This window comes from Micromys minutus, assembly GCF_963924665.1.
Source record: "Micromys minutus genome assembly, chromosome: 11".
Taxonomy (NCBI): Eukaryota; Metazoa; Chordata; class Mammalia; order Rodentia; family Muridae; genus Micromys; species Micromys minutus.
In genome coordinates this window covers 22,594,742-22,622,267 of record NC_137980.1, presented here as the reverse complement: position 1 = coordinate 22,622,267, position 27,526 = coordinate 22,594,742, and the positions used below count along the sequence as shown (strand labels likewise).

General features: G+C 39.5%; 2 protein-coding genes across 2 annotated transcripts; both read right to left on the bottom strand.

Annotated features, from left to right (window-relative positions):
- On the bottom strand, positions 1–27,526 carry LOC308427353 (vomeronasal type-2 receptor 116-like; the record flags this gene model as incomplete). The annotated part of the gene is given in 9 exon segments (XM_080925508.1): positions 1–112; positions 114–984; positions 6,387–6,510; positions 10,074–10,220; positions 10,224–10,298; positions 17,564–17,955; positions 17,958–18,366; positions 18,725–19,007; positions 27,324–27,526. Coding segments are annotated over 9 exon segments (2,616 nt in total).
- Positions 23,840–26,275, bottom strand: LOC308427552 (stromal interaction molecule 2-like; the record flags this gene model as incomplete). Its single annotated transcript, XM_080925699.1, is given in 2 exon segments — positions 23,840–24,928; positions 24,932–26,275. Coding segments are annotated over 2 exon segments (2,433 nt in total).

The window sequence follows — 27,526 nt, the reverse complement described above, 5'->3', positions numbered from 1 at the left end:
TTATAATATAGTATTATTTTTCTTATGACATAGTAGTAAGATATGAGTACCATCAAACATTTTTAAACTACTGTAGTTTAAATAATAAAATTTATCTGTGTATTTCTGCTTATTTTGAATCTGATCTAAGTAAAATAACATAACACTTTGGGAAAAAAATACACCCAAGCAACCCTGCACTAGAAGCCAAAATGGAGAAGACCTCCACAACTACCAAGAACTTTCCCCTGGTGCTGTGGTAGACAGGGAGGAAGGTGATCCACACACTGCAGAACACCAGCATGCTGAATGTTAAGAATTTGGCTTCATTGAATCTGTCAGGGAGGTTCCTAGCCAAGAAAGCCCCAGCAAAGCTCCCCAGAGCCAAGGAGCCCAAGTATCCCAGGACAAGATGGAAGGCAATGACCGAGCCTTTGTTGCAAATGATAATGGTCTTCCCATGTTCAGATTGTATATCTCTGTCAATAAAGGGAGGAGATATTACCAACCAGATGCTACAGAGAACAAGTTGGATTAGGATACAAATGGGAATGACCAAGTTAGGTACCCCTGTTACCAACATCCCTCTCATCCAATTTCCTGAAGATGTGAGCTTGAAAGCCATGACCACAGTTATTGTTTTGGCCAACACTGTAGAAACAGCCCCTGTGAAAAAGACTGCAAATGTGGTCTGCTGGAGGATGCAGGTAGCTTGGGTGGGATGTCCAATGAAGAGCAAGGAGCAAAGAAAGCACAAGATGAGAAAAATGAGGAGGATGTAGCTAAGAATTCGGTTATTAGACCTCACAATGGGGGTATCCTTGTTCTTCACAAAGGTGACTAGTACTACAAATGTGAAGGCAGAGAAGCACAGGGCCATGCAGGCTAGAGCCATCCCCAGTGGATCTTCATAAGCCAGAAATGACACAGCTCTTTGGAGGCAGTGAGATTGCTCAAAATTTGCATATTCATCATCTGGACACCTCACACACTGCTCCATATCTGCTAACAAAAAAAGATAAACCCCAAATAACATACCATAGTTATGTTCTAGATAACGCAGTATTTTTATTACTAAGAGAATACTTCCAAAAACTTTTGATCTTGAGTATTTATGACATTCCGTATTGCTATAGGGACCACTGACATGGAGCTGCTCTGTATCACCCTGTGTTTGGTGATAGAAAAACATACCATCTTAGGGAATGGAGGCAAAAAATACTTATTAATTATAGATAAAAAAGAAGCATACATTTAAAAGTGCATTGTATACAATAATACTTATAAAATCATATTATTTAATTCCTTTATCTTTAAACTATCACAGATCTCTGCAGTGTGCTGGCATAGATCACAATGTCAGACAATAAAATGGATTATGCACCTTGTTGGCCTTGATGGTTGTGCCCTTTGTCAATTTCTTCACATTTCTTAAAAACTTAAAATTATTAATGTAAATATTCTTTGCATAAAGCAATATTTCTTCGATAAGCTGTGATAGCCAATTAGCACTATCACTTTGTTGGGTGCATTCCTGAAAACTTTGTTTTCTAATTCACAGAGAGCAAATATTTCATCCTTAATGACTTCTAACCTCTTAAAGTATATTTCATCAAAAGACAATTGTTACACTGAGCATCTGGATTTTGTCAGGGTCCAAGCTGGATGGTGATACCAGGGAAACATTTTATATAAATTATGTAGTCAAGTTACTTTGTTCAAACAATCAAGGAAGATTAAACATATACATAGTCAATGTGTAGAATTTATTGTGTAAAAAATGCTTATAAAATTCCACTGCTCTCTCTCCTATCTTCATAACACTTACTGAGCATGAACTATAAAGGTAATCTACTCATCCTCTTCCATCTTTTATGCTTGCATAGGCTCTGAAACAAGCCAAGCTACTCTGAACATCCAGCTATTCCTAAAGGACTTTCATTCTCCCCCTTCCCACCTCTCCATGTGTTTTCATCAGACCTATGAATCCTAAACATTACATGTAAGCTTCCCACCTCCCACCCATAATCACTGCTTGCTGAGTCTCTGGAGCAATCCATACCGCCCCAAGGAGTCTGCTTCTGCAAGTAATAAACATCTGTTCTTATGCCACCATTCCTTGTCCACTTTCAATAGATCTCTAGATCTCAGCCAAACAGACGCGGGGATACTGAATCATATAAGCCTGTAGGTCCAGAAATATATTCCACAATGACCTCCCACACTAAGACCATAGAGATTAACTCTCTCAATAACTACTACAATAAGAACATTCAATGACCAAACACATCTTGATTGCTAAAGGTCCTTCCAAGAGCAGAATCAATAAAAGCCATCATAATAATCTTTCAGAGCACAGCTATCCTTCCACAGCAAGAACAGGATATCCTATTACAACTGAAGCACAAGAAAATGATCATAAATCCAGTCTTATAAAGATGAAAGAGGCTGAGTCTCTGGCAGTGCTCTTGCAGGCCTCAGTTGGAGATGTTGTACCTAATCCTGTAGAGACTTAAGGGCCCAGGGAAGGAGGAGGCTGGGAAGCAGAAGGGGAGCACCCTCTTAGAGATAAATGGGAAGGGAAATGGGATGGAGAACTGTGGGATGGGGCATTGGGCATAGGGCAATATCTGGATTGTAAATAAATAACATAATTAATAAAACAGAAATAAAATGTGTACATTATACAATGGACTATTACTCATCCTTTAAATATGAAATCACTAAATATGTATGTACATAAAAAAATTGGAAAAAAGAGGAAAGGAAAAATTCCCGAGAAAAGAAAAGGAAAATACGATCTACCATGTAGTGGTCTTTAAAGAGAAAAAATGGGTTCCTGGAGCAGTTCTCGTGCCAGAGCACTCTGTACACAGACCCTGTGGGGAGAGAGCAAGTCTCAAAGAAGCACTAACACATGTGAGAGGACAGGTGAGACCACCAACTCTGCTCAAATTCCTGGCCAATTAGGAGCCCACAGAATTCCTCAGGGCACAGGAATCAAGGAGCAGTTTGGGACAGGATCCTTTCAATTTCTGCATGAGCCTAAAGCTGACCTAGTGACAGAGCACTCTGTACACAGATCCAGCTGGAAGAGAGCTAACCTCAAAGGAACACTGACACATTTGAGAGCACATTGGAGACCACCACCTCTGTTCAAATTCCTGAACAAAGAGAAACCCAAAAGGAGTCCTAAGGACACAGGAACCAAGGAGCAGTCTAGGAGAGAATCCTTCTGGTGTTTTCCTGCACCCAGAGCTGTTCTGTATTAGAGTTCTTTATACCCAGACCCTGCTGGGATAGAGCTGGTCACCCAGAAGTTTTTACACACCTGTGAACACAAATACATCCACAACTGCTGTTCTGAGAGATCTGAGGATAATAGGCATAAAAGAAAGCAAAGATTTCCAAATTAAAGGGCCAGTGAATATATTCAACCAAATTATAGATGAAAATTTCCCTAACAAAAGAGATGCTCATAAACGTACAAAGAGCCAACATAACTCCAAACAGATTTGACCAGAAAAAAAATTTCTCCTGTAACATAACAGATGAACAACAACTGCACAAAATAAGAAAGGATATTAAAAGCAATAAGGGAAAATTTGAAGTAACCTATAAATGCAGACCTATCAATCACACTCCATTTCTCAACAGAGACTATGAAATCTGGAAGATCCTGAGTAGATGTCATGTAGATCATAAGAGAAAACAAAAGCCATCCCAGGCTACTATAGTTAGAAAAACTCACAATTTACATAGATGAAGAATCCAAAATATTTCATGACCAAACCAAATTTACACAATATCTGTCAACAAATCTAGACCTACAAAATAAAATAAATAGAATATTCCAACACAAGGGGGAAACTGCACCCTAGAAAAAGCAAGATGTAATCTTCTTTCAACTAAAACAAAAGAAGACAATCGCACAAACATAATTCAGCCTCTAAAAACAAAAATAACAGAAAACAACAGTCATTGATCCCAAATACTTCTGAATATGAATAAACTCAATTCAAAAATAAAACGACATAGATTAACAGACTTGATAGATAATGAGGACCCAGAAATTTGCTACATATAGGAAACATACCTAAGGACAAAGACAGACACTACCTCAGAGTAAAAGGCTGGAAAATAATTTTCCAAACCAATTGTCCCAAGAAACAAGCTATAGTAGCCAATATAATAGCCAATAAAATCAACTTTCAATCAAAAATTCTCAAAAAATATTAAGAAGGACACTTAATACTCTTCAAAAAACCCACCAAGATAAAATCCCAGTTCTGAATATCTATGTCCCAAATGCAAGGGCACCTTCATTCATAAAAATAAAAAACTGAAAACAAAAAAAAAAAAAAGTACTAAAGCTCAAAGCACACATTGCACCTCACAAAATAATAGTGGAATAGCTAAACAATACTATACTCAATTCTAACTTGGTCAAAGACAAATAAAAAAAAGAAATTAAAGACTTTCAGAATTTAATTTAGAATTTAAAATGAAGGCACGACGTACACAAATAATTAGATCTTGGTTTAAATCCTGTAAATGTCCTCTGACAGCCACATCCAGAAGCTGACTCAGAGATAGACACCCACAAACAAATCCAGGAGATAAATCTTGGGGACAAAAATGTTGGAGGAAGGATTGTGAACCCCAAAAGAGATAAGAATTCCATAGGAGTCCAAGAGAGTCAACTAAACTAAACTTTAGGAGTTCTCACAGGCAGAACCACCAACCAAAGAATATACAAGGGGTAGACATAGATATCCCTGCACATATGTTGCATATGTGCAGTTTGGTCTTCATATTTTGTCCAAAAACACTATAACAGAGGCTATTCAAAAAGCTGTCACCTGGGTGTGGAATATGTTCTGTTATCTGAACTGCTTGTCAAACCGAACAACCAGATGTTACTCAAAAAAGGAATGGATAAATAAATGTGGTACATCTACACTATAAAACACTATTCGTCTATGAAAAGCAAAGCTATCATGAATTTTGAAATGGATTTTACAAATAGATGGTTAGTGAGCTTATTATCCTGAATGAAGTACCCATGTCCTAAAATGACACACATGGTACATATGCACTTTTAATGTGTATATAAGCCATAAAGTACAGGATGCCCATGCTTTATTTCAAAGATGCAAGGACGCTGAACAGGCCCAAGCAATGATGCTTGAGACACAATTAGAAGCGCCAAGGGGTGAAAATGGTCATGGAAATCATATGAAGGTAGAGAACTGGGTGGGAAAGAGGATCTGGATGGGAGTGGGGGCATTTGTTTAGGGGGTGGAAAGCAGGATGGCCAGATTGGGTGGCTATGAAAATTAAAGGAAATCTGCAACCAGTGGTGGGTGGTAGGGAATTATGGAGAATCTCCAGGAAAAACAAAGAACTGAGATAGAGGAGGTGAGAAAAATCAATGCAGGTGTGTTTAGCTGTGACTCACAGCTTTGGAGATATAAACCCTGGGGAGACTGCCTCTCAGGGCCAGACAGAAACCCCAATGGAGCCAGAGGAACACCAACTCGTCCACAAAATGTTAATCACAAAATTTATCATAGAAGAAAGTAGAGGTTTGGAATGGAGCAGACTAATGGAAAGGCCACCAAATAAGAAGTCCACCATCAGACACAACCTATGGGCAAACACCAATCCCTGACGCTATTAATGATAAACTGTTATGCTGGAAAACAAGAGTCTATCATGCCTGTCCTCTGAGAATATCTACACAGCAGCTGACTAAAACAGATGCAGACACCAACAGCCAATCATTGGATGGTTCTTAGAAACCTTATGGAAGAATAGGAAGAAGACTTTCAGCCCTTAAAAGATAGTATCTCCACAGGGAGACCAACTGAATCAACTAAACTGGATGCTTGGGACTCTTGGAGACTGAACCTCTAAAAGAATATACACAGGCTGGGCCTAGAATTTTCAAATCTTATGCAGCAGATATGCAGCCGGGTACTCTGGGAGTCTGGAATATCTGAAGCAGGGGTCTATTCCAAAAGCTGTTGCCTATATGTGGGGTATGTAATTGCACATGTGCTGCCTTGTCTGGCCTTAGAAAAACCTGAAGCACTTAGTCTCTCACCGACTTAAAGAGCCACAATGAGGGGAATAATAAAAAAAAGGTTACAAATATTTCTTCCCATAAAAGTTTTCTGCAAAATATAAAATCACTGGCTATAATATTGTGAAAATAATGAGTTGTTTGTAGAAGATATTGAAGGTTATTTGCAGGGTCCAAAATTGTTGGTATCATCAAATGATTAAAATGTGTAACTCATAGATTTTAGGGCCTCCATTTCCACCTAGGAAATTTTACACTTCTAATATAAAAAGAAAAGATACTTGAATTCCGCAGGTGTTTTTCTCATAGAAGTATGTACCTGTCTCATTGGAAACCTCATTTTCTGGGCAATGGGCACAGTCAAAGCAGCAGTCTGCTGTTTGTTGCTGATGAATTTTCCTGAATCCAGGAGTGCATGTCACACTACACATGGAGGTGGGAACCTGAGGATATATATATGTATAATGTATGTATATATCAAGTGTATAATGACACACATATATGTATAGGTATACATTTACATATCTGCACCTAATTTTCAAGTTTTATATGTTGGTACATAATTTTAATATATGTATGTCTATGTATATACTTAACAGATATTAATATATATATATTCCTTTGATAAATCACTTATCAACTTCAGGCACTTTATTATTTTGTGTGAGCCTCTAGTGCTATTGTCAGATAATATTTACTAAATCTTTTAATATTAAGTATATAATGTTTGTGCTATATAGATTTTAAAAGTTTCCTTCCGAAAATTATAAAATTCAAATAGAATGTGTATGTGACATAGGTTATATCACATAATTTAAAATAAAATAAAGTAGGGTGGATCAAAAACATTCTTTGATGATTATGAACAAAGCATGTTATATATGATTCTCATAGAATTAATAGACTATTCCTAAGTTTAAATCAAGGCTGTTAGTGAAATATGCTGTACTTCATTAGGCTATAACAATGTTCAAACAGATTCACAAAATTTTATGGTTTATTGCAATTATAAATTTAATATAAATATACTCATATATTATTGTAAATTTCATAAATGTGTTATTATTGTGGAGTGAATAGGCATGTGAGTATATTAGAACAAGGAATCTGAAGACCTTTGCCTCCTATGACCCATATTCATAGGAATTTGTGAGTTATCAAATTTTCATGCTGCTTACTAAGGATAGGCCTTTTACACAGAAATGCTACTCAGCTATTAAAAGTAAGGTCACCATGAATTTTTAGGCAAAAATGGCACTAGAATACATAATCCTGAATCAGGTAACCCAGGACCAAAACCACATGCATGGTATGTACTAACAGTTAAGTTAAAGTTAAGCTAAAAGTTCATAATATCCAACATACAACTCACAGATCATATGAAGTTTACAAAAAGAAAGGCCCAAGTGTGGATGCTTAATGCCTTCTTAGTTGGGAGAACAAAATAATCCTGGGAAGCAGAGGGAGGGAAGGAGGAACCTGAGAGAGACAGGAAAAGAAAATGGGGGCAGGATCAGGTATTGAGGGAGAAAAGAGAGAAGCACCGAGGCTCAGAAAAATGAATAGAAATATGTAGCAGTGTGGGATGGGGTGTAGAGAACCTGTAGAAAATACCAGATGCCATTAGCTGAATTTGCCAAAAGTAGGGAAATGGAACTTGAAGAGACCAGGTCCAGTAGCTAGACATGTACCCCAGTTGCGGGATGGGGCCAACTATCCATATCAAAAATTTTGAGCAAAAATTGTTCCTGCCTAAAGAAATTGCAGGAACAAAAATGGAGGCTGAAAGAAGACCTATCCAGAAACCACTCAACTTGGAATCCATTCCAAGCACATACACCAAGTCCCTATAATATGGATGTCTTCTGAGAGGCTCTACCAGCTTCAGACTGAGATAAATGTAGATACTTATAGCTAACCTTTGGTCTCAGCTGGGGGACCCCTACAGAAGAGTTGGAGGAGCTGGACTGGACGAGTTGAAAGAGATTGCATCCCCATAGGGAAAATAAAAACAACAGTATTCACTAATCTAACATCTCAGAGCTCCCAGGCATTAAGCTACAAAACAAAGAACACATATAGGGTGGTCCGTGGCCCTGCTACATACATAGTAGAGGACGGCCATGACTAGATCAGTGGGAAAGAATGTGTTTGTTCTTTAGCAGGTATGATTCCTCATTGAAGGTTAATTGTAGAGGTGTGAAATAGGAATGGGTGGAAGGGTGGGGGAGCACCCTCTTAGAGGTGAAGGGGAGGCAGATGGATTGTGGGTCTCATAGAGTGGGGAATAGAAAAGACACAGCATTAGTAATGTAAAACAAATAAAACAATAAAAATGGAAAATATAAAATACGTTATATATAATTCTAAAAAATACCTTGTAGGCATAGAAAAACTTAATTTAAAATTTTATTATATATATTTATATATGAACCTAAATATGTATACATATATATTTAAATTTTATAAAACTGTTTCTGCATTGTAGGGTGGATAGGCATAAGAGTGCAATTGAACATGGAATCCAGAGGCCTTTGATCACTTTGACCTAGATTTACATGAAGCTATGAGTTATCAAATTCTGATGCTGGTAACAGAGGATGGGTCTATTGCAACAGCAGTAATTTGTTTTAACTACACAGCCATAACTTCAGTGCCTCATATTTAAAAATTACATATACTGGATGTGTCATGACAGAAAATGGAGACAGAAAATGTGGTTCATATACAGAATAAAATACTACTCAGTTATTAACAACGAGGGCATCCTGAGTTTTACAAGCAAATGGATTGAACTAGAAAATATCATATTGAGTAAGGTAACTCAGACCAGAAGAACATTCATGGCATGTATCATTAATAAGAGAATATATTAGACAAAAAATTACAGAATAACCAAGATACAGTGCACAGAACTCAAAAAGGTAAAGGAGCTTAAGGGCCCAAGTGAGGAAACAGCAGTCACATTTTGGAAGAAGAAAGCAATCAGAAAAGCAGAGTGAGAGAGAAAATTGGAAGGGAAATGTGATAGGAGGGGAAGAGGGGAACAACACATAATCTGCTATTCAGAGGGGGGAAAGGGCTGAAGCCCTGAGAGCCACCAGAAAGAATGAAAACAGGCAAACTCAGATGGTAGGGATTTATTGGGACCCTATAAAATGTACCAGAGACCCGGGAGGTGAGAGACCTTCAATGTCTCAATGAAGGGGTCCCTAGATAAAAGGTACTACAGTGGGGATAGAGAACTTATAGAGCCCATATCCAGCAGAAAGTCAGAGCATAAAGAGAGAGATTGGGTTGCCATCCCAAAATCAAAACTCTGACCTAAAATTGTTCCTGTCTGAAAGAAGTGAAGCGAAGGAAATGAAGAAGAGCCTGAGGAAAAAACAGTCCAGCCACAGGCTCAAACTAGGATACAGCTCAAGGGGAGGCCCCAAGCCCTGACACTATTACTGAGGCTATGGAACACTCATTAAAAAGGGAGCTAACATGGCTGCCCTTCAAAAGTCCCAAGAAACAGCTGAAAGAATCAAATGCAGATGTTTTCACCCAAGCAATGAACAGAAGTTGCTGACCTCTGTGGTTGATTTGGGGACTAGCTGGAAGAAAGTGAGGAGGAACACAACTCAGTAGGAGGACCATCAGTCTCAAAGGACCATAACCCCTGAGATCTCTCAGACATGGGACAAACAATCCCACAGCATTTACCATCTGATATGAGTCCCGATACACATATCCAGCAGAGTACTTCCAGGTGGTGTTCAGTCAGAGAATATTCACCTAACCACAAAGAAACAGGAGACCCTCAAAGAACTTAAGACCTGGTGGGGTGGGATGAAGATATCCTCCTGGAGAAAAGGATGCAGGCAGGAGGTATGAGAAGTGGAGTAGTTAGGGATGGACCAGAAGGGGAATAAAATCTGGAGTAAAAGAAAAGAATAAAGAGAAGGAATATGTTTTTGAAAAAAGATCAAAAAGAAAAGAATGAAAATTGTGGTGTACACACCGATGTTTCTCTTGTGGCCCATTCCAAGTCTTCAGATATATGAAGTTGTTGGCTCTGTGGAACACAAGGAAAATAGCTTCCTATTTTCACTTTTAATCCAAGGCCTTGTGGAAAATTCCAAATGTTGAAAATGTCATACTCTGCACACTAATTTTCCCTATGTTTCATGTTCACAAGTTCTCCAACTGGACTAGTAAATACCCTGGTCTTTAGCACTGAAGCAACCTAAAAAAGATGGATCATAAGATGATTGATTATATATGCATATCAGTTAAAGCAATACAAAATTGAGATTCTCCCTAAATTTTTAATGTCTTCCAGGAAATATAGCTATATTAAAGTTATACCATGTAGGAAAATACAATATACCTAATTGGTAATTAAAGTGCTTACCAAATAGAAAGTAACTTGTATGAGTGAGTGAGTGAGTGATTGTGTGTGTGTGTGTGTATAATGGGCAAAAATAATTTAAGAAATTGAAGGCATGTATGTAATAATGAGTGGGCAGTCAGAATATCTGGAAGTTTTGGAAACAAATAGTGGTAATGGGTCATTCTTGCACATAGAGTTTACATACATGAAATAAACATAAGCTTAAGAAATGTGCTGTGTTGATCATTTGGGTTTTTTAAATAATGTTACTTTCAATGACTATTCTTGTATCACTTCTTGAGAACACTATTCTACTTAAATCGTAAGTTAAAGCTTTCATGAGATAACTCATGGCTCCTATATAAAATATTGAACTCATTCGATAAAATGTTGAGACAGGTGAGAGGGGCATCTGAGCAGCCAGGGAGCAGAGAGATATCGGCCGAGTGCGCACAGAGAGTGCGCCCCTGCCCTGCCTAATCCAGGGAAGAGGAAGCCAGCATTGGGACTTCTGTTCCCACCCAGCAGCTTTGGTGCTCAGAACAGGGGTCGGCCTATCTGCCACCTGGTCCAGCAGTTCCCAAAGTTTTAGGACTGGTGAGAAGGGGATGTGAGCAGCCAGGGAACAGAGAGATCTCTGCTATTTGGACACGGAAAGCGCGCTTCTGCCCTACCTGACCCAGGGACCAGGAACCCAGCATTGGGATCTCTGTTCCCACCCGGTGGCTTTGGGGTGCAGAACAGGGCTCGGACCATCTGACACCTGGACCAGTGGAGGTCCAGGGACACAAACAAGGTACAAGGGAAAGGCAAGAACATATCACTGACAACAAGATGGCAAGAGGAAAGCAAAAGAGCATGTCCAGAAAAACCAAGACAAGCTAGCAACACCAGTGCCCAGCTCTCCCATCACAGCAAACATTGGAATGCCAAACACTCCAGAGAAAGAAGACTCAGACCTAAAATCATACCTCAAAACGATGATAGAGTTCCTTAAACAAGAAATGGAGGAAAAGCAAAAAGAATCAGAAGCTTTTAAAGAGGAAACAAGAAAAACACTCAAAGAAATCAAAGAACTAGAGGAAAACAGAACCAAAGAGTTGAAGAACTGAAAGAAGAAATTTAATATGGAAATTGACACAATAATAAACACTAAAAGAGATAACCCTAGAGGTAGAACACCTAAATAAGAAATTAGAAGACAGAGAAGCAAGCATTTCCAATAGACTAAAAGAGATGGAAGAGAGAATCTCGGAGGAAGAAGACAACATGGTAAACATAGACAAAACAGCCAAAGAAGATGAAAAACCAAAAAATCCTAACCCAAAATGTCCAGGAGATCCAGCACACAATGAGAAGACCAAACCTAGAGATAATAGGAATAGAAGAGGGAGAAGAATATCAACTAAGACGAACAGTAAATATCTTCACTAAATTGTAGAAGAAAACTTCCCTACCCTTAAGAATGAGATGACCACGAGCATAAAAGAAGCCTTCAGAACTCCAAATAGGTTGGACCAGAAAAGAAATTCCTGCCGACACACAATAGTCAAAACACCAAGTATCCAAAGCAAAGAAAGAATATTAAAAGCAGTAAGAAAAAAAAATGTCAGGTAACATAAAGGCAGGCCAATCAGAATCACACCCGATTTCTCAACAGAGACTATGAAAGCTAGAAGAGCCTGGACAGACATCATGCAGACCCTAAGAGAGCACAAGTGCCAGCCCAAGCTGCTATACCCAGCAAAACTATCAATCACCATTGATGGAGAGATGAAGATATTTCAAGACAAATCTAAATTTATACAATATCTGACCACAAACCCAGCACTACAATGAATTATAGGTGGAAAACCCAATACAATGAGGGGAACTACATCCTAGAAAAAACAAGAAAACTCCTAAGCACAAAAACCAAAAGAAGAAAAAAACACAGACTCAGTTAAACCTACAAAACCAATAATAGCAGGAAACAGCAACCATTATTCCTTGATATCTATTAACATAAATGTACTCAACTCCCCAATAAAGAGACATAGGCTGTCAGACTGGATACATAAACAAAATTCAGCATTTTGTTGCATACAGGAAACTCATCTCAGAGACAAAGACAGACACTATCTCAGAGTAAAAGGTTGGGAAAAAAAACTTCCAAGCATGCAGCCCCAAGAAGCAAGCTGGAGTGGCTATTCTAATATCGAATACAGTAAATTTCCAACCAAAAGTTATCCAAAAAGATAAGGAAGGACGCTTTTTACTCATTACAGGGGAAATCTGTCAGGAGGAACTTTCAATCCTTTACATATATTCTCCAAATACAAAAGCACCCACATTCATAAAAGAAACCCTAATCAAGCTCAAAAAATACATTTCACTGCACACAATAATTGTGGGAGACTTTAATATCCCACTCTCACCAATTGGCAGATCATGGAAACAGAAACTTATCAAGGGCACTGTAAAATTAGCAAAGACTATGAACCAACTGGAATTAATAGATATCTACAGAATATATCACCCTAAAGTAAAAAAATACACCTTCTTCTCAGCACCTTATGGCACCTTCTCGAAAAGTAACCACATAATTGGTCACAAAACAAGCCTCAATAGATATAAGAAGATCGAAATACTCCCATGAATTTTCTCAGATCACCATGGTCTAAGGCTGGTCTTTAACAACAAGAAAGACAACAAAAAGCCCACATACACATGAAAACTACACAACGCTCTGTTAACTTATAGCAGGGTCAAAGAAGAAATAAAGAAAGAAATTAGGGATATTCTAGAATTCAATGAAAACGAAAACACAACATACACAAACATTTGGGATGCAATGAAAGCAGTAGAGATAGGAAAACACAAAGCCCTGAGTGATTCCAAAAAGAAACTGGAGAGAGTATACATCAGCAACTTGACAGCACAGCTAAAAGCTCTAGAACAAATGGAAGCAGATATACCCAAGAGGAGTAGACAGCAAGATATAATCAAAATTAGGACAGAAATAGACCAAATAGAAAAACAAAGAACCATAGAAAAAAATCAACAAAACCAAGAGCCCGTTCTTTGAGAAAATCAACAACATTGAAAAACCCTAGCCAGACTAACTAGAGGGCAAAGAGAAACTATACAAATTAACAAAATCAGAAAGGGAAGTGGAGACATAACAACTGAAACTGAGGAAACTCAAGAAATCATCAGATCCTACTACAAAAGCCTATACTCTACAAAGTTGGAAAATCTGGAGGAAATGGTTGAATTCCTAGACAGATACAAGATCCTAAAGTTAAACCAGGACCAAGTAAATCATCTAAACAATCTCACAACACCTAAAGAAATAGAGACAGTCATCAAAAGCTTTCCAACCAAAAAAAAGCCCAGGTCTAGAGGGCTTCAGTGCAGAATTTTATCAGACATTTATTGTGGGCATATCAGCAATACTCTCCAAACAATTCCACATGATAGAATAAGATGGATTACTACCTAACTCATGATTTGAGGCTACAATAACCCTCGTTCCTAAACCACACAAGGTTTCTACAAGGAAAGAGAACTTCAGACCAATCTCACTTATAAATACTGATGCAAAAATACTCAACAAAATACTTGCAAACTGAATCCAAGAACACATCAAAACAATCATTCACCAGGAACAAGTAGGCTTCATCCCTGGGATAAAGAGATGGTTTAATATAAGGAAATCCATCAAGGTATCCTACCATATAAACAAACTCAAAAAACAAAATCACATGGTCATCTCTCTAGATGCTGAAAAAGCATTTGACAAAATTTAATACTCCTTCATGTTAAAAGTCCTGGAAACAACAGGAATCCAACGTCCATATCTAAACATAATAAAAGCAATATACAGCAAACCAACAGCCAACATCAAATTTAACGGTGGGAAACTTGAAGCAATCCCACTAAAATCAGGGACTTGACAATGCTGCCCACACTCCCCCTACATATTCCACATAGTATTGGAAGTCCTGGCTGGAGCAATTAGACAGCAAAAGGAGATCAAGGAAATACAAATCAGAAAGGAAGAAGTAAAAACATCGTTCTTTTCAGATGACATAATAGTGTACTTAAGAGACCCCACAAAGTCCACCAGAGAACTCCTACAGCTGATAAACAAGTTCAGCAAAGCGGCTGGATACAAAATTAAGTCAAACAAATCAGTAGCCTTCCTACACTCAAAGGACAAACATGTGGAGAAAGAAATTGGGAAAAAGATACCCTTCAAAATAGTCACAAAAACTATAAAATACCTTTGTTTGACTCTAACTAAGCAAGTTAAGGACCTGTATGACAAGAACTTCAAATCTCTAAAGAAGGAAATCGAGAAAGATCTCAGAAAATGGAAAGACCTCCCATGCTCATGGATTGAAAGGATCAACATTTTAAAAATGGCTATCCTACCAAAAGCAATCTACAGAATCAATGCAATCCCCATCAAAATTTCAACCCAGTTCTTCATTGAGTTGGAAAGAACAATGTGCAATTTCATATGGAATAACAAAAGACCTAGAATTGCAAAATCCATCATCAACAACAAAAAAACATCTGTGGGAATCACTATCCCTGACCTCAAGCTATATTACAAGGCAATTGTGCTGAAAACTGCATGGTACTGGTAAAGAAATAGGCACAAGGATCAATGGAATAGAATAGAAAATCCATAAATGAGCCCTCACATATATGGTCACCTGATTTTTGACAAAGGAGCTGTAAACATTCAATGGAAAAAGGACAGCTTATTCAACACATGGTGCTGTTCCAATTGGCACTCAGCATGCAAAAGAATGAAAATAGACCCTTTCTTATCTCCTTGTACAAAGCTCAAGTGCAAGTGGATCAAAGATCTCCACATGAAATCAGATACACTGAAACTATTAGATGAGAAAGTAGGAAAAACCTTAGAACACATAGGCACAGAAGAAAATTTTCTGAACAAAACACCACTGGCTCAAGCTCTAAGGTCAAAGTCTAACAAATGGAACTTAATGAGATTGCAAAGTTTCTGTATGGCGAAGGACATTGTCATTAAAACAAAACGGTATCCAACAGAATGGGAAAAGATCTTTACCAACTCCACATCAGATAGAGGCCTAATATCCAAGGTATACAAAGAACTCAAAAAGTTAGGCACCATAGAATCAAACAACCCTATTAAAAAATGGGGCACAGAGCTAAACAAAATGTTCTCAATTGAGGAATATCGTATGGCTGAGAAACATCTGAGGAAGTGTTCAACATCCTTAGCCATCAGGGAAATGCAAATCAAAACAACCCTGAGATTCTACCTCACACCAGTCAGATTGGCCAAGATCCAAAACTCAGATGACAGCAGATGCTGCCGAGGTTGTGGAGAAAGAGGAACACTCCTCCACTATTGGTGGTGTTGTAAATGGATAGAACCACTCTGGAAATCAATCTTGCAATTCCTCAGAAATTTGGACATAGTACTACCTATAGATCCAGCTATTCTACTTCTGGGCATATACCCCAGAGACACTCCATTATACAACAAAGATACATGCATCACAATGTTCATAGGAGCTCTATTTATAATAGCCAGAAGCTGGAAAGAACCCAGATGTCCTTCTGTAGATGAGTGGATACAAAAATTTTGGTACATTTACACAATGGAGTACTACTCAGCCAACAGAAACAATGACTTAATGAAATTCTTAAGAAAATGGCTGCATCTAGAGAATATTATCCTGAGTGCGATAACCCAGTCACAAAAGAACAGATATAATATGCAGTCACTGATAGTTGGATGCTAACAACAAAGGCTCAGACTGCCCCAGATTCACAAACTGTGTGATGTTGCAGAAAAAAACAAAACTAAACAAAACAAAAACAAAAAAAAAAAAAAAAAAAAAAAAAAACTTCATGCTCAATCCTTACACACCAAGAAACGTTGACTAATTCCCGGTTACATCCTGATTTGCATGTACTTTTTGCTCATTGTAACTAGTAAGACCTTAATGCAGAGTACCAAACCTTAAAAAAAGGAAAAAAAAAGGGGAAGCACTGACACATTGTATTTGTATACATTTATGAAAACATGTTTAAAATATTTTTTTTCTTTGTTTTTAAAAATAATGTTTAAAAAAATGTAGATGAACCTGAGGAAAAGAAGGTACAGGGACAGGCCCAAATTAGGATCCATCTCGAGGGGACGCCCCAGGGCCTGACAAAATGACTGAGGCTATGGAGCGCTCACATAAGAGACCTATCATGGCTGTCCTCTGAAAGACCCAACAGGTAGCTAAAATATTCAGATTCAGATATTTACACCCAACCAATAAACAGAGACTGTTGAGCCCTGTGGTTGAATTAGGAAAAAGCTGGAGGAAGCTGATGTGGAGAATAAACCTGTAAGAGGAACAGTAGTTTCAGTTAACCTGGACTCTCAAGATCTCTCAGACACCGAGACACCATCCAGGCAGCATACATCAGCTGATATGAGGCCTCCAACATATACACAGCAGTGGACTGCCAATTCTGGGTTCAGTCAAAAAGATTCACAAACCCCTCAAGAAACTGGAGGTCCTATGGAGTTTAGAGGTCTGGTGGTGTGGGGACGTCTTTGAAGAGAAAGGGTATGTGGGGAGGAAAATATGGAACAGTCATGGGGTAGACCAGGAGTGGAATAAAATCTGGAGTGTAAAATTTTAAAAAAATAATAAAATAAAATTTAAATATAAGAAAAGAAAAAACCGTAAAGAAAAAATAAACAGCAACACAGGTTGCTTCTGGCGCAAACATGAATATATATTATCTAGAGACTATGGAAATCAGGATGCCATAAATAAAATTTATGTGAACATTTTCAAGAGAATCAGTTCCTTTATTAAAGCAACACCTGTAAAAAAATGTTGAGACACATTTTCACAAAACTCACTTATGTTTACATATAAAATATTGTCTTCTATGAATTATTATCCTTCTGTAGGAAACATGAGCCAGTAAACAAACTATTGGGGAGTTTTGTAGTGTAGAATTCGGTCCACTGAGAGAAGAATCTCTAACAAATATACATGAGTTTCTAGAGGTCCTTTAAAGGTCTCATTGTAAACCTCAGCATAATGAAATATAAGAGACTTTACCTGCCGACAGTCAGTGAAAACTCCAGGTTCTTTGATTTCCTGAGATTCTAATTGTTGAAGAAATAGTTCATGATATGTGTGGGCCACAGCATACACAGCATTATACAAATTGTAGCCTTCTTCACTCAGGGCCATGTCAAAGTTGTGCCATGCTAACCATTCCAAAGTGTTGTTGAATGTAAAATTGTCCATTTTGCTATGGCTGTTCTTAGACATTGAACAATTAAAATAATTCCACAGTAGCACAGACTGAGAAATGTCTACTGGATATATAGAAGTGTTAATTGTTTGTGAAAAATTCCTAAATAAAGTACTCTCACCATTGTGGTGTGCAAGAGTGAGAGTCCCATGGAAAAAATCAAGGCTGAAATCTCTTTTATTTGTGATGACATCCACTGTGAGTTTGTGATCCAGATTTTCTGTGCACCTAAGTCTGCCCATCTTCTAAAGCTGACTTCCAGAGTAGAGTTCCTTTCACCATAAATGATGACAACCTTGGCTGATGATGCCAGTATTTGTTTGTCATATATCTTACTCCTTGCCATGTAAATCTGTTTGTTTTCTGGGATCATATTTCTAAAAGTTAAACAGATTCCATGTCTTTGTATTTCTTCTCTAAAGTCAGAAAGAAACTGAATACCCTGGTCATCATCTGAGATGACCAGTCCAATCCAGGTCCACCTAAAATGATACATCAAGGAGACCATGGAATGGGACAAACATGTGTCCTTTGTTGCTATCTGATAGACATAGGGAAACTGATCATGGTCACTCACGTGGGGATTAAATGGTCCAAAGAAAATCTAAATGAAAAGAGAATTAAACATTCTCTAAAGGAATCCTATTGTTAGGAATTTTGACTTATGTACAAGTGACATTACTTACTTCTCAGACTCTTATTGAGGATAGTAAGATTACAATATAAATATCATGTAGTGTTACTATTAGATTCTAAACTATTCCTGACAAATTTTAGTTTTGTAGAAAACAGATTTATCTATTTTTCCAAATCATCTATGAACTGATTATTAGGCCCTTTATAATATATGTATAAAATCTGGAAAACAGCACACAGAAACCAATGTAAACCCACTTGTCTCCCTAAACAACTATGAGTAGATTTAAAAAGTTGTTACTTCATCCAGTGTCACACATCCTCACTTTTGGATTCCTTGAAAGAATTGCCAGTTTTAAAGATGCTGTCCATGATGGTCCTGTAAGTTCTACATCACATGTTGGCCACATTGCACAGTCATAATTAAGAAAATTTAAAAAATTATTTGGCTGGGAATTTAGTTCATCTATATATCCCAATATATTCTCACACATACCAACAACGATATTGAAAAACAAAGACATATTTGATAAAAGATAAGGATTCCTGTTGATCTCATCAGTAGCAAAAAACAGTACCAAAAAATATTCATATCTTCTTGCTGGTATTCTACAAGAAGTCATAGGGATGGTTAAGTAGGATGTTAGAAACATGAAAATATCCCTAAATTGCAGCAAATTTTGTACTAAGAAATATGTAAATGCTCCTTTGCCTGAAATAAGCTTGGAAAATTAGTGAAATTTAGAGATAAATGCACCCTAGAATTCTCCTAAATAGATCACTCTGATATGAAAATTTTTATATTTTTGAAAATGGATACATATTTGTTTTATCTCTGGATGCATTACATGGACTACATTACAGTCCTATAAACTAAGTTTGCTACACAATAGTCTTCAAATTCTAATAACACTGAATCAGGCATCTTACAATCTTGGAGTCTACAAGTCAACTTCAGCTTCACAGCTTCTAGTTCCAATGTTTGGGATTTGAACATGATCTTATGAGTTCTTCAAAGGCCTTGTGTCATTTCTCCAGCTTTAGCCTCTGTATAACTCTAGGCTTTGATTGACTTCACTCCACAGCTGCTACTTTACTTCATAGTCATTCCTTGGTTCTGGCAATTCCAACACAGAAAACTTTTGATTCATCCAGGCTTCCTCAATAGCATCTGATTGGCTCTCTTCATAGTGCCAAAAGTCACCTTCTATAATGACCCATTTAGTCCTGGGCCATTAACTGAGGCTGAACTTTTACCAATAGCCTTCCCTGGCATCTTTTACTGCCAAACTACAGCTGTTCTCCATGACAGCTTTATATCTTTAAAACCAGTACCACCTGGGCAATTCGTACACCTTACCATCTCAGCTGCAGCACAAGGGATAACCTTGGCTATCTCTGGAACACAGAGATATTGATAATGCCAAGAAGTGCTTGCTGATTGGGATGTCTCCTCAGAGGCTCTGCCAGAGCCATACTGATATAGATGAGGATACTTGCTGTTAACCATTGGACTAGGCAGGAGGACAGATATGGGGAAGATAGAGAAAGAACTGAAGGAGCTGAAAGGATTTGCAAACTCAGGGGAAGAACAATATCAATCAACCAATCCTCCAGAGCTCTAGAGAATAACACAAACTAATGAAGACACATGGAGAGACCCATGGCTCCAGCAGCATAGGTAGCAGAAGATGGAACTGTCTGGCAATAATAAGAGGAGAAGCCTTTGGTCCCATGAAGGATGGTTTTCCAAGTGAAGTGGAATGCCATGGCAAATAGGAAAAGTGGGTTGTTTAGTGTGGGAGCTTAATCATGGAAGAGATAGGAGGAGGGATGTGATATTATTTGAGCAGAGAGGGGAATCATTTGAAATGGAAATATATAAAATATCTGATAAAAAAGATTAAGACATTATCCATGTTTCTATGTGAGAATTTATGTAATCGACAAGAATTATATATATATATAAAATAGGAAAAACTTTTTGAAGTCAAACATTAGATATATACTAATTTCTTTTTTTTTTTTTACGTCCATATAACGTTTTATTCCTATCATTTGAAGCCTCCAAACAGCATAACAAACAACCATTTTAACAGTGTCCTTCTTTGAGGTGCCCAGATTGTTCTTTCTTTATATTAAAGTCTTCTTAGATGATTAAAAACAACAAAAACAAAACAGTCCAGGAATCAGTACGAGGCGCTCACACTCGCGCTCACACTCACAGTGATTCTCAGTCTGAGCAGTACGAGGGCGCTCACACTCACAGTGATTCTCAGTCTGAGCAGTAGGAGGGCGCTCACACTCGAGGGTGCTCACACTCGGCAGCGATTCTCAGTCTGAATCATGGCCTCTTCTCGGGTACAATGGCCCTTTCTCAGGAGCCACATATCAGATATTTACTTTATGATTGACAACAGTAGCAGCATTACAGTTATGAGATAAAAATGAATATAACCGAATATAATCTTATGGCTGGGAACCACAACTTGTGGAACTGTATTTGGATTGAAACATTAGGAAGGTTGAGAAGCACTGATCTAGGGTAAAGAAACCTTTAAAATGTTACCCCTGAAGCATGTGTGAGACAGTGTGAGTACACACACACACACACACACCAATATGTACATAGACGTAAACTAAAGTAACCATCACACTTTGCTATACACTTCCTTAAAATACACGGTAAAATTTATGCAGTGCTACTTAGACGTAAAGAAGAGTTGCTCTCTGCCACTTACTACTCAACAACGTACTAACGCTCTGGGCTGTCTGGTCATGGGGAAGATGGCGAAGGAAGGAAGGAAGGGAGGGAGGGAGGGAGGGAGGGAGGGAGGAAAGAAAGAAAGAAAGAAAGAAAGAAAGAAAGAAAGAAAGAAAGAAAGAAAGAAAGAAAGAGAAGCCTTATTTTACAGGATATTGTAAAGTTTGAGTTAAATTATATTCCCGAGTTTTAGATAGCCCTTGGCTTAGAGAATACTCAACAAATATTAAATGATATTACTCTACATGTAAGAAACTTGGCAGCAGCCTAAAGTTGAATTAATGATTAATGGTTTAAATGATTACATATGATATATTATAGTGTTACGTTATAATGTTATTATAATGTTTTAAATAGTGTATCATTGAATAACAGAAGGTTTTAAAGGATTATAGTGAATCCATAGAGCATCAAACTATTAGACAGTCACTAAAATGTTGCTTGCAGAGAAATTTTAATGTAGGAGAAATTCTCGAGTAAAAAGTGAAATAGCATGAAATAAATATGATTTTAATTACTTAAAATACATAACCATTTAGAAAAACATCTAGCAAAAAGCACACCAAATAGTCCAAGTAGTTTTAGTAGCGGAATCTGGCTCTCCTTCTGCTGTTTCCTTCTTTGTACTTTACGATAAGAACCAGGAGAACATCATGATTTTGAAAGAGATTAAGGTAACATATATAAAACTTACAGACACGCCCAACACAGGACAGAATGCAGAAACATGGATGGCTTTTCAAACAGATTCTTTTCTATTAATTTCTATTCTGTTCCAAACACTGTTGTTAATGCAATCACACCATGCAACAGTAAATATCCCTTGGCTGGACCTGCTTATAAATGTGTAATCGGGCATACACAGTACACAACTTCCCTAAAGCCACCATAGTCTCTCAACCCAACCTCCCTTCATTTCTACCTGACACAGAATGCCCTACCAATCTGTGTATGAGCAATCTCGCAGGCGGAGCCTTCTGCTGGCACACTCCCTGCTCTGGTAGCTTTGACCTTTTCTATCTGAAGTCCAGCTTTCATGGTATCTTACCTTACTGTGCAAAGCATCTTCATTTCAGACAGACAGCTTCTGTTCCTAGGAGCTGATTGGTAGTCATCATTATTATTGGTCCCACTGACAACTGTAACAGTGGGACCAATGGAAGTAAATAACCACAATTCACAGGAGACATTGGGACTTGGGTTCTAAATAAAGCCTTCCTTTTACATAAATCTCAAGGGGAGTTCTTACTTATCCATCAGCACTTCCAGATAAATAGTACTGAGTTAGATAACATGTATACTAGCCAGACCAAAAAGACTTCTAGTTAACATGTGTCCATTTTCACCCAACCTCCCATCTTCACTGCATTTCCAGATAATTCTGACCGGGCCTTAAGGCTGAGGAAGCAGAGACTGACTGTGCACTGCTGTTCTATGTGATACCGCTCTCAGCCTTCTCTCAGGCTGGCCTCGCTAACCTGTTCCAAACTTTACAAACTGATTCCACACAATCTAAATGCACCATAAATTTATATTTGTCAATCTTGGTACGAGAACATTTAAACATTTCAAACGACGTACAAATATGACAAACAATATAAAACAAAAAAAAATGTTGACAACTCAGTTCCAAAACATGACTGTTTCTTGTGCTGCAAGTGAGCAGCAAGACAGCTCACACGGCTCTCCATTAAACGGCGTTTTAAGTGGAGCGTTCTCAACGAAAATCAGCACAATCCCACACAATAATGTCTCCAATTTATTATCTTTTCCACAGTACAAATTTTTTCACAAACCATAAATCTTTGCATTTATTCAAAGTCTGTAAACAAGTGTGAGTCCCCATCCCGACTGCAGTCTGATCATGCGAATGTCTGAGTCCTTCAGTCAAGTCATCTTCCACTTGTCCAGGGGTCAAGAGCCGTCTGTCTTTCCATTGTTTACATTTATCATACAGCCTGCAGTGCAGTCAATCACAGTGAAAGCCCTGGGAAAACAAAACAACGTGGTCTTTACAGCAGGACTTGAAACTTAATAATAATAAATGCATTTGAGGAAGCGTCCCGTAATAAAAGTGTGGGTTTTCATTTCCAGAAATCAAGTCAATTAGAAACCCTAGTTTCTACTTAAAAACCCATTTTATCTGAAGGTGAAAACAGTCCCCTATCCACAGTCATTTTATAAACTCTACACAGTTTTACTTGCAGAGATTTTTTTTTTTCCAGTCTGGAAAACGATAGTGCAATCAGTTTTACTTCTTTTCAGTTACTTAGTCCATGATGGGAAGAGCTCTGTGGAAAGATAAGAAGATACTCTGGTAAACAAGGAAAGTCTGCAAGCCCATGCTGGCTTACAGTCCATTAAAGCTCGGAAGTCCTCCTCGGCAGCTTTCGGCAGAGTGCTGAGTGCATCACTAACATCAACTTGAGATAAACGGGTGGAAATCCGTCAACTGCCTCCTCCTGCGCCTTCCTGGTAATATCTGACTCGATGAGTTGATTGTAGTCAGTTAACAAGCAGACAGTAGACAGCTGCCCTAAGGACATTCCCACTATGGCACCAAGTCTGGAAAGCCCCAATAGAGTTACATCCCTAAAATTAAAATAAAAATGGAGTGGAGGCTGGGAGATAAACGTTTACAGATGCCACTTGAATGGAATTCCATCACGTCAGCCAGTCACTTAGACTTCTTCTTGAAAAGGCTTTTGATTTTCGATGGCTTTTTGCTTTTCTCACCGTTATGACAAAGGTCATGAGGGATGCTGCTCACTCTGGAGACATGGGAGGCTTCCTGAACTGGCTTGCTGTCGTTGCCAGCTGAGGAGCACAAAGTGTGTCGAGGATTAGGCACCGGGATGCCACTAGAGAGCTGGTGCATGCTACAGGATTTCTCCAGGATGCCATTGTATACTCTGCTTGCAGGGCTGAAGATCATGCTCTTGGTTTCTGTCAGACCCACACACTCAGGGGAGCCCCGGGAGACATCTGCTGTCACTGGGGAATCCCCCCTGGAAGAATCCTCCAGGGAAAGCTCGTCTCTTGATATTTTTCGAGAAGACAATGTTTGGTACATCTCAAGGCTTGAAGGAGGAGACTGTTTTCTCCCAATGGACGAGTTTAAGGAGTCACATTCTGAAGCTGTGTCTGGTACTTCCCATTGTTTCTCAGCAGAGAAGTATATGGCCTCCTCCTCCTCCTCATTCAGATACAGAGCAGGGCAGCTGGACACAGACAGGATGTCTGGGTCTGGGGAAGGCAGTGAGTGCTGAGGATGGGCATGGTGCGGGTGCCAGGGGTGGGCTGCCAGAGGAGCGTGCGCGGGAAGCTGGGCTCGCTGAGACTGCGGGGAGGACGGCACGATGCTTCGGCGAGAGCGGCATAAACTACTGCTTCTGGCTAAAGATCCAGCAGGTTTAGCCAGGGTCCCTGGAAACTGTGACACGATTGGGGGCGTGTCTTCGTCTAGGTCGTCCACTCCTCCAGCAATGGGGTAGGGTGGGATGGAGACCCTGGGCATCACCACCCAGCTGTGGTCAGAGTACAGTGAGGACGTGAGGCTGGGGAGCCCAGAGTTGTGAGCTATCTGAAAGCCACAGATCTTCTCAATCTGCTGCCATCGAAACAGGCGTTCCCGCAGACACGTCTTCAGCTCAGAGAGCGCTTTCTTGGCTTCCAGAATCTTGTGGTCTACTTCATCCAGGGAGGAGCTGTGTGCAACATGCAGGGTCCCAAAGACTGTACTTCTCTTCTTCTTGATTTTTTCTGCCTAGTCCTTGGCAATGGCTAGCTGCATCTCGGCGTTCTGCCTCTTAATGTTGTAGTACTGGACTTCGACTTCGTGTGTGAGCTGAAGCCACTTCTGTAGTGCATCAGGGACAGACCAGCTGCTTCTCAGCTCAAACTCCTTCTCGGCCTTTTTCAGAGCCATGCGGACCTGCTCCAGCTCCTGCTCGGCATACTGGCGCCGGCTCAGCTCACACTCCGAGCCCTCCCTCAGCTCCCGCAGCCGGCAGGCCTCCTCCTTGGCATAGTTGATCTCATCCATCATTTTCCGCTCCAGATTCTGCTTTTCTACAGCAACAGTTCTGTTTTCTTCCTGTGCCTTTTCAAGTCTCTCTTGTAAGTCCATGAGGCTCTGCTCTGCAGTTTGAAGGCTTTCTAAGTCTTTCATCATTTTTGCAACATGTTCCTTCGATGTCTTATTTTGTGTATAAGCAAACCAACAACCCCCAACACCAATTACTATAGAAATTGTGAGAATAAAATCCTTCATCCAGTTATGAGGTGGGCGTGTCAGAGGCCCAAACAAAACCACATCCAGTGCTTTGAGTTGAAGTTTCTGTCTGTGACTCCGGTCGCTGATTTTCAGCTGGGAAATCATAAATGAAGTTTCATGAACTGCTATCCTGGGGAGTGTCGTTCCCCTCACATTATTATCCCGAAAATTCTTCTCGTATTGTGGGAGTTCAACAAACTCTATCAACCACTGCAGGGTGTCCTCAAGGGTCCAGTTGTGAACTTCTGATGTCTTCCACTGTTTCCACAAATCCTCAACAGTTATGTGCTTATCTTCTCTGTGCAGGTGACTATGTTTATTCGTAGCATCTTTATATTTCATATCTTCTCTGATAAACTCATCGCTCTCGTCCACTTCTATCCCGCCATCCTTGTCGTCGTCCATCTGCTTGTGTATTGTCTGCAGCGCTTCCAGGCTGAACCTGTCTTCCTCAGTGAAGCACGGCGGGCTCAGCGAGATGCAGGGATCTGTCAGCAGCGCCTGGCGCTCGCCCGCAGCCGCAGCCGAAGGAGACGCAGCCGCTCCGGCCGATCCCGACGCGCGTCGCCCGCGGAGGTGCCGGGGCACCAAGTCGCATCCGTCCGCCACGCCGGCCACCAACAGCCCGATCAGCAGCACTGCTGCCCAGCGCCGCCGGGGAGGACGGCCCAAGGCCCGACCGGGTGCCGCGGCGGGAGCAGAGCTCGCTCGAGCCGCCGGGCACTTGCTCGCCGCCAGCTGCCCGGGGCCCCGCCGCCTAGGAAGCAGACTCCCGCCGGGTGCTAGCCCGCTCCCTTCACCGGCGGCCCGTGGAGCTCGGCTCCCCGCCGCGTTCATTGGTTCCGGTTATTTAAAAAAAAAAAAAAATGGGGGAGCGCAGTGGTACAGCGTCTTCCGACCCGGCGCGACACCCGCGCAGCTGCCGCGGCGACACCGGGATCCGCTGCTCTGGCGCGGCAAAGCCCCAGCCCAGCGCCCGCGCCGCCGCTGCGGCGCATCCCCCCGCCCCCCTACTAATTTCAATGTTATTGACATATAGCCTTAGTACAAAAAGCATACATTTGTTGGTCAGTGGCCCCTGGAACATATGTAGCAGAGGACTCTCTATTATGACCTCAATGGGAGAGCATGTGCCTAAACTTGTAGAGACATCGGAGGCTGGCTGGGGGGTGTGGGGGGAGTAGAGAATAGAAGGTGGGGGTTATCAAGAGAGGTGAGTATGGTTGGGTGATGAGGCAGTCAGGGTTGGGAAACAGCCTCTCAGAGTCTCAAAGAAAGGATGGGGTAAAGAACTTTTGGAAGAGTTACCAGAAGGGTACAGTATTCTGAATGAAAATATATAAAATTATTAAATTTTTAATGTTTGTAAAAGAGTGTAACATTATTTTCAAATGTGAATATTTATCAATCATGGTAATTAAATTAATACACATGTATCCATATCAAAATATATAAAATAATACAATGTACTACATAAGTAGATTATTAACTTTTAGACTTTTGCATATCAATTTTGATGTTATCTTTTAGTTAGGTAAAAATACTTTCCTGGTTTTATTTTAGTAGATACGTAAAGTTTCCTAATTCTTTCCCAACCTTTAAGTGATGGCTGAGCACTGAGAACTTTTCTCCATATGAAATATTTTCATCTGTTCCACACTCCATTAGCACATACGTTACTACTAGCTATATAAAGTGAATTACGTTATACTGAAACCAAATTGAACAGTGACACATTTGAAACTATTAAAATAATGATTGATGTGCTATACAAATTTCAGTGGTTTCTCAACTACAATGAAAAGAACAGGACAGAATCCCACAGTTTATATATACAGATATAGATTTATAATTTAAGACATTGTAGGACAAAATTTAGACTTACCTAAAACTGATAACATTATTGTAAAACTTTTCATCTATAGGTTCCTTGCTTGGGTAAAGAAGAAAACCACAGTCACTTTGAAATTCTTTATTATCTTCATTATTCTGTATCCTCCAAAAGCAACTGGGTTCAGTCACACTCCACAAGATGAGAGAAAACATCAAGAGCAAGAAGAAAACGGTGAAAGCACACAGCTTCTTCAT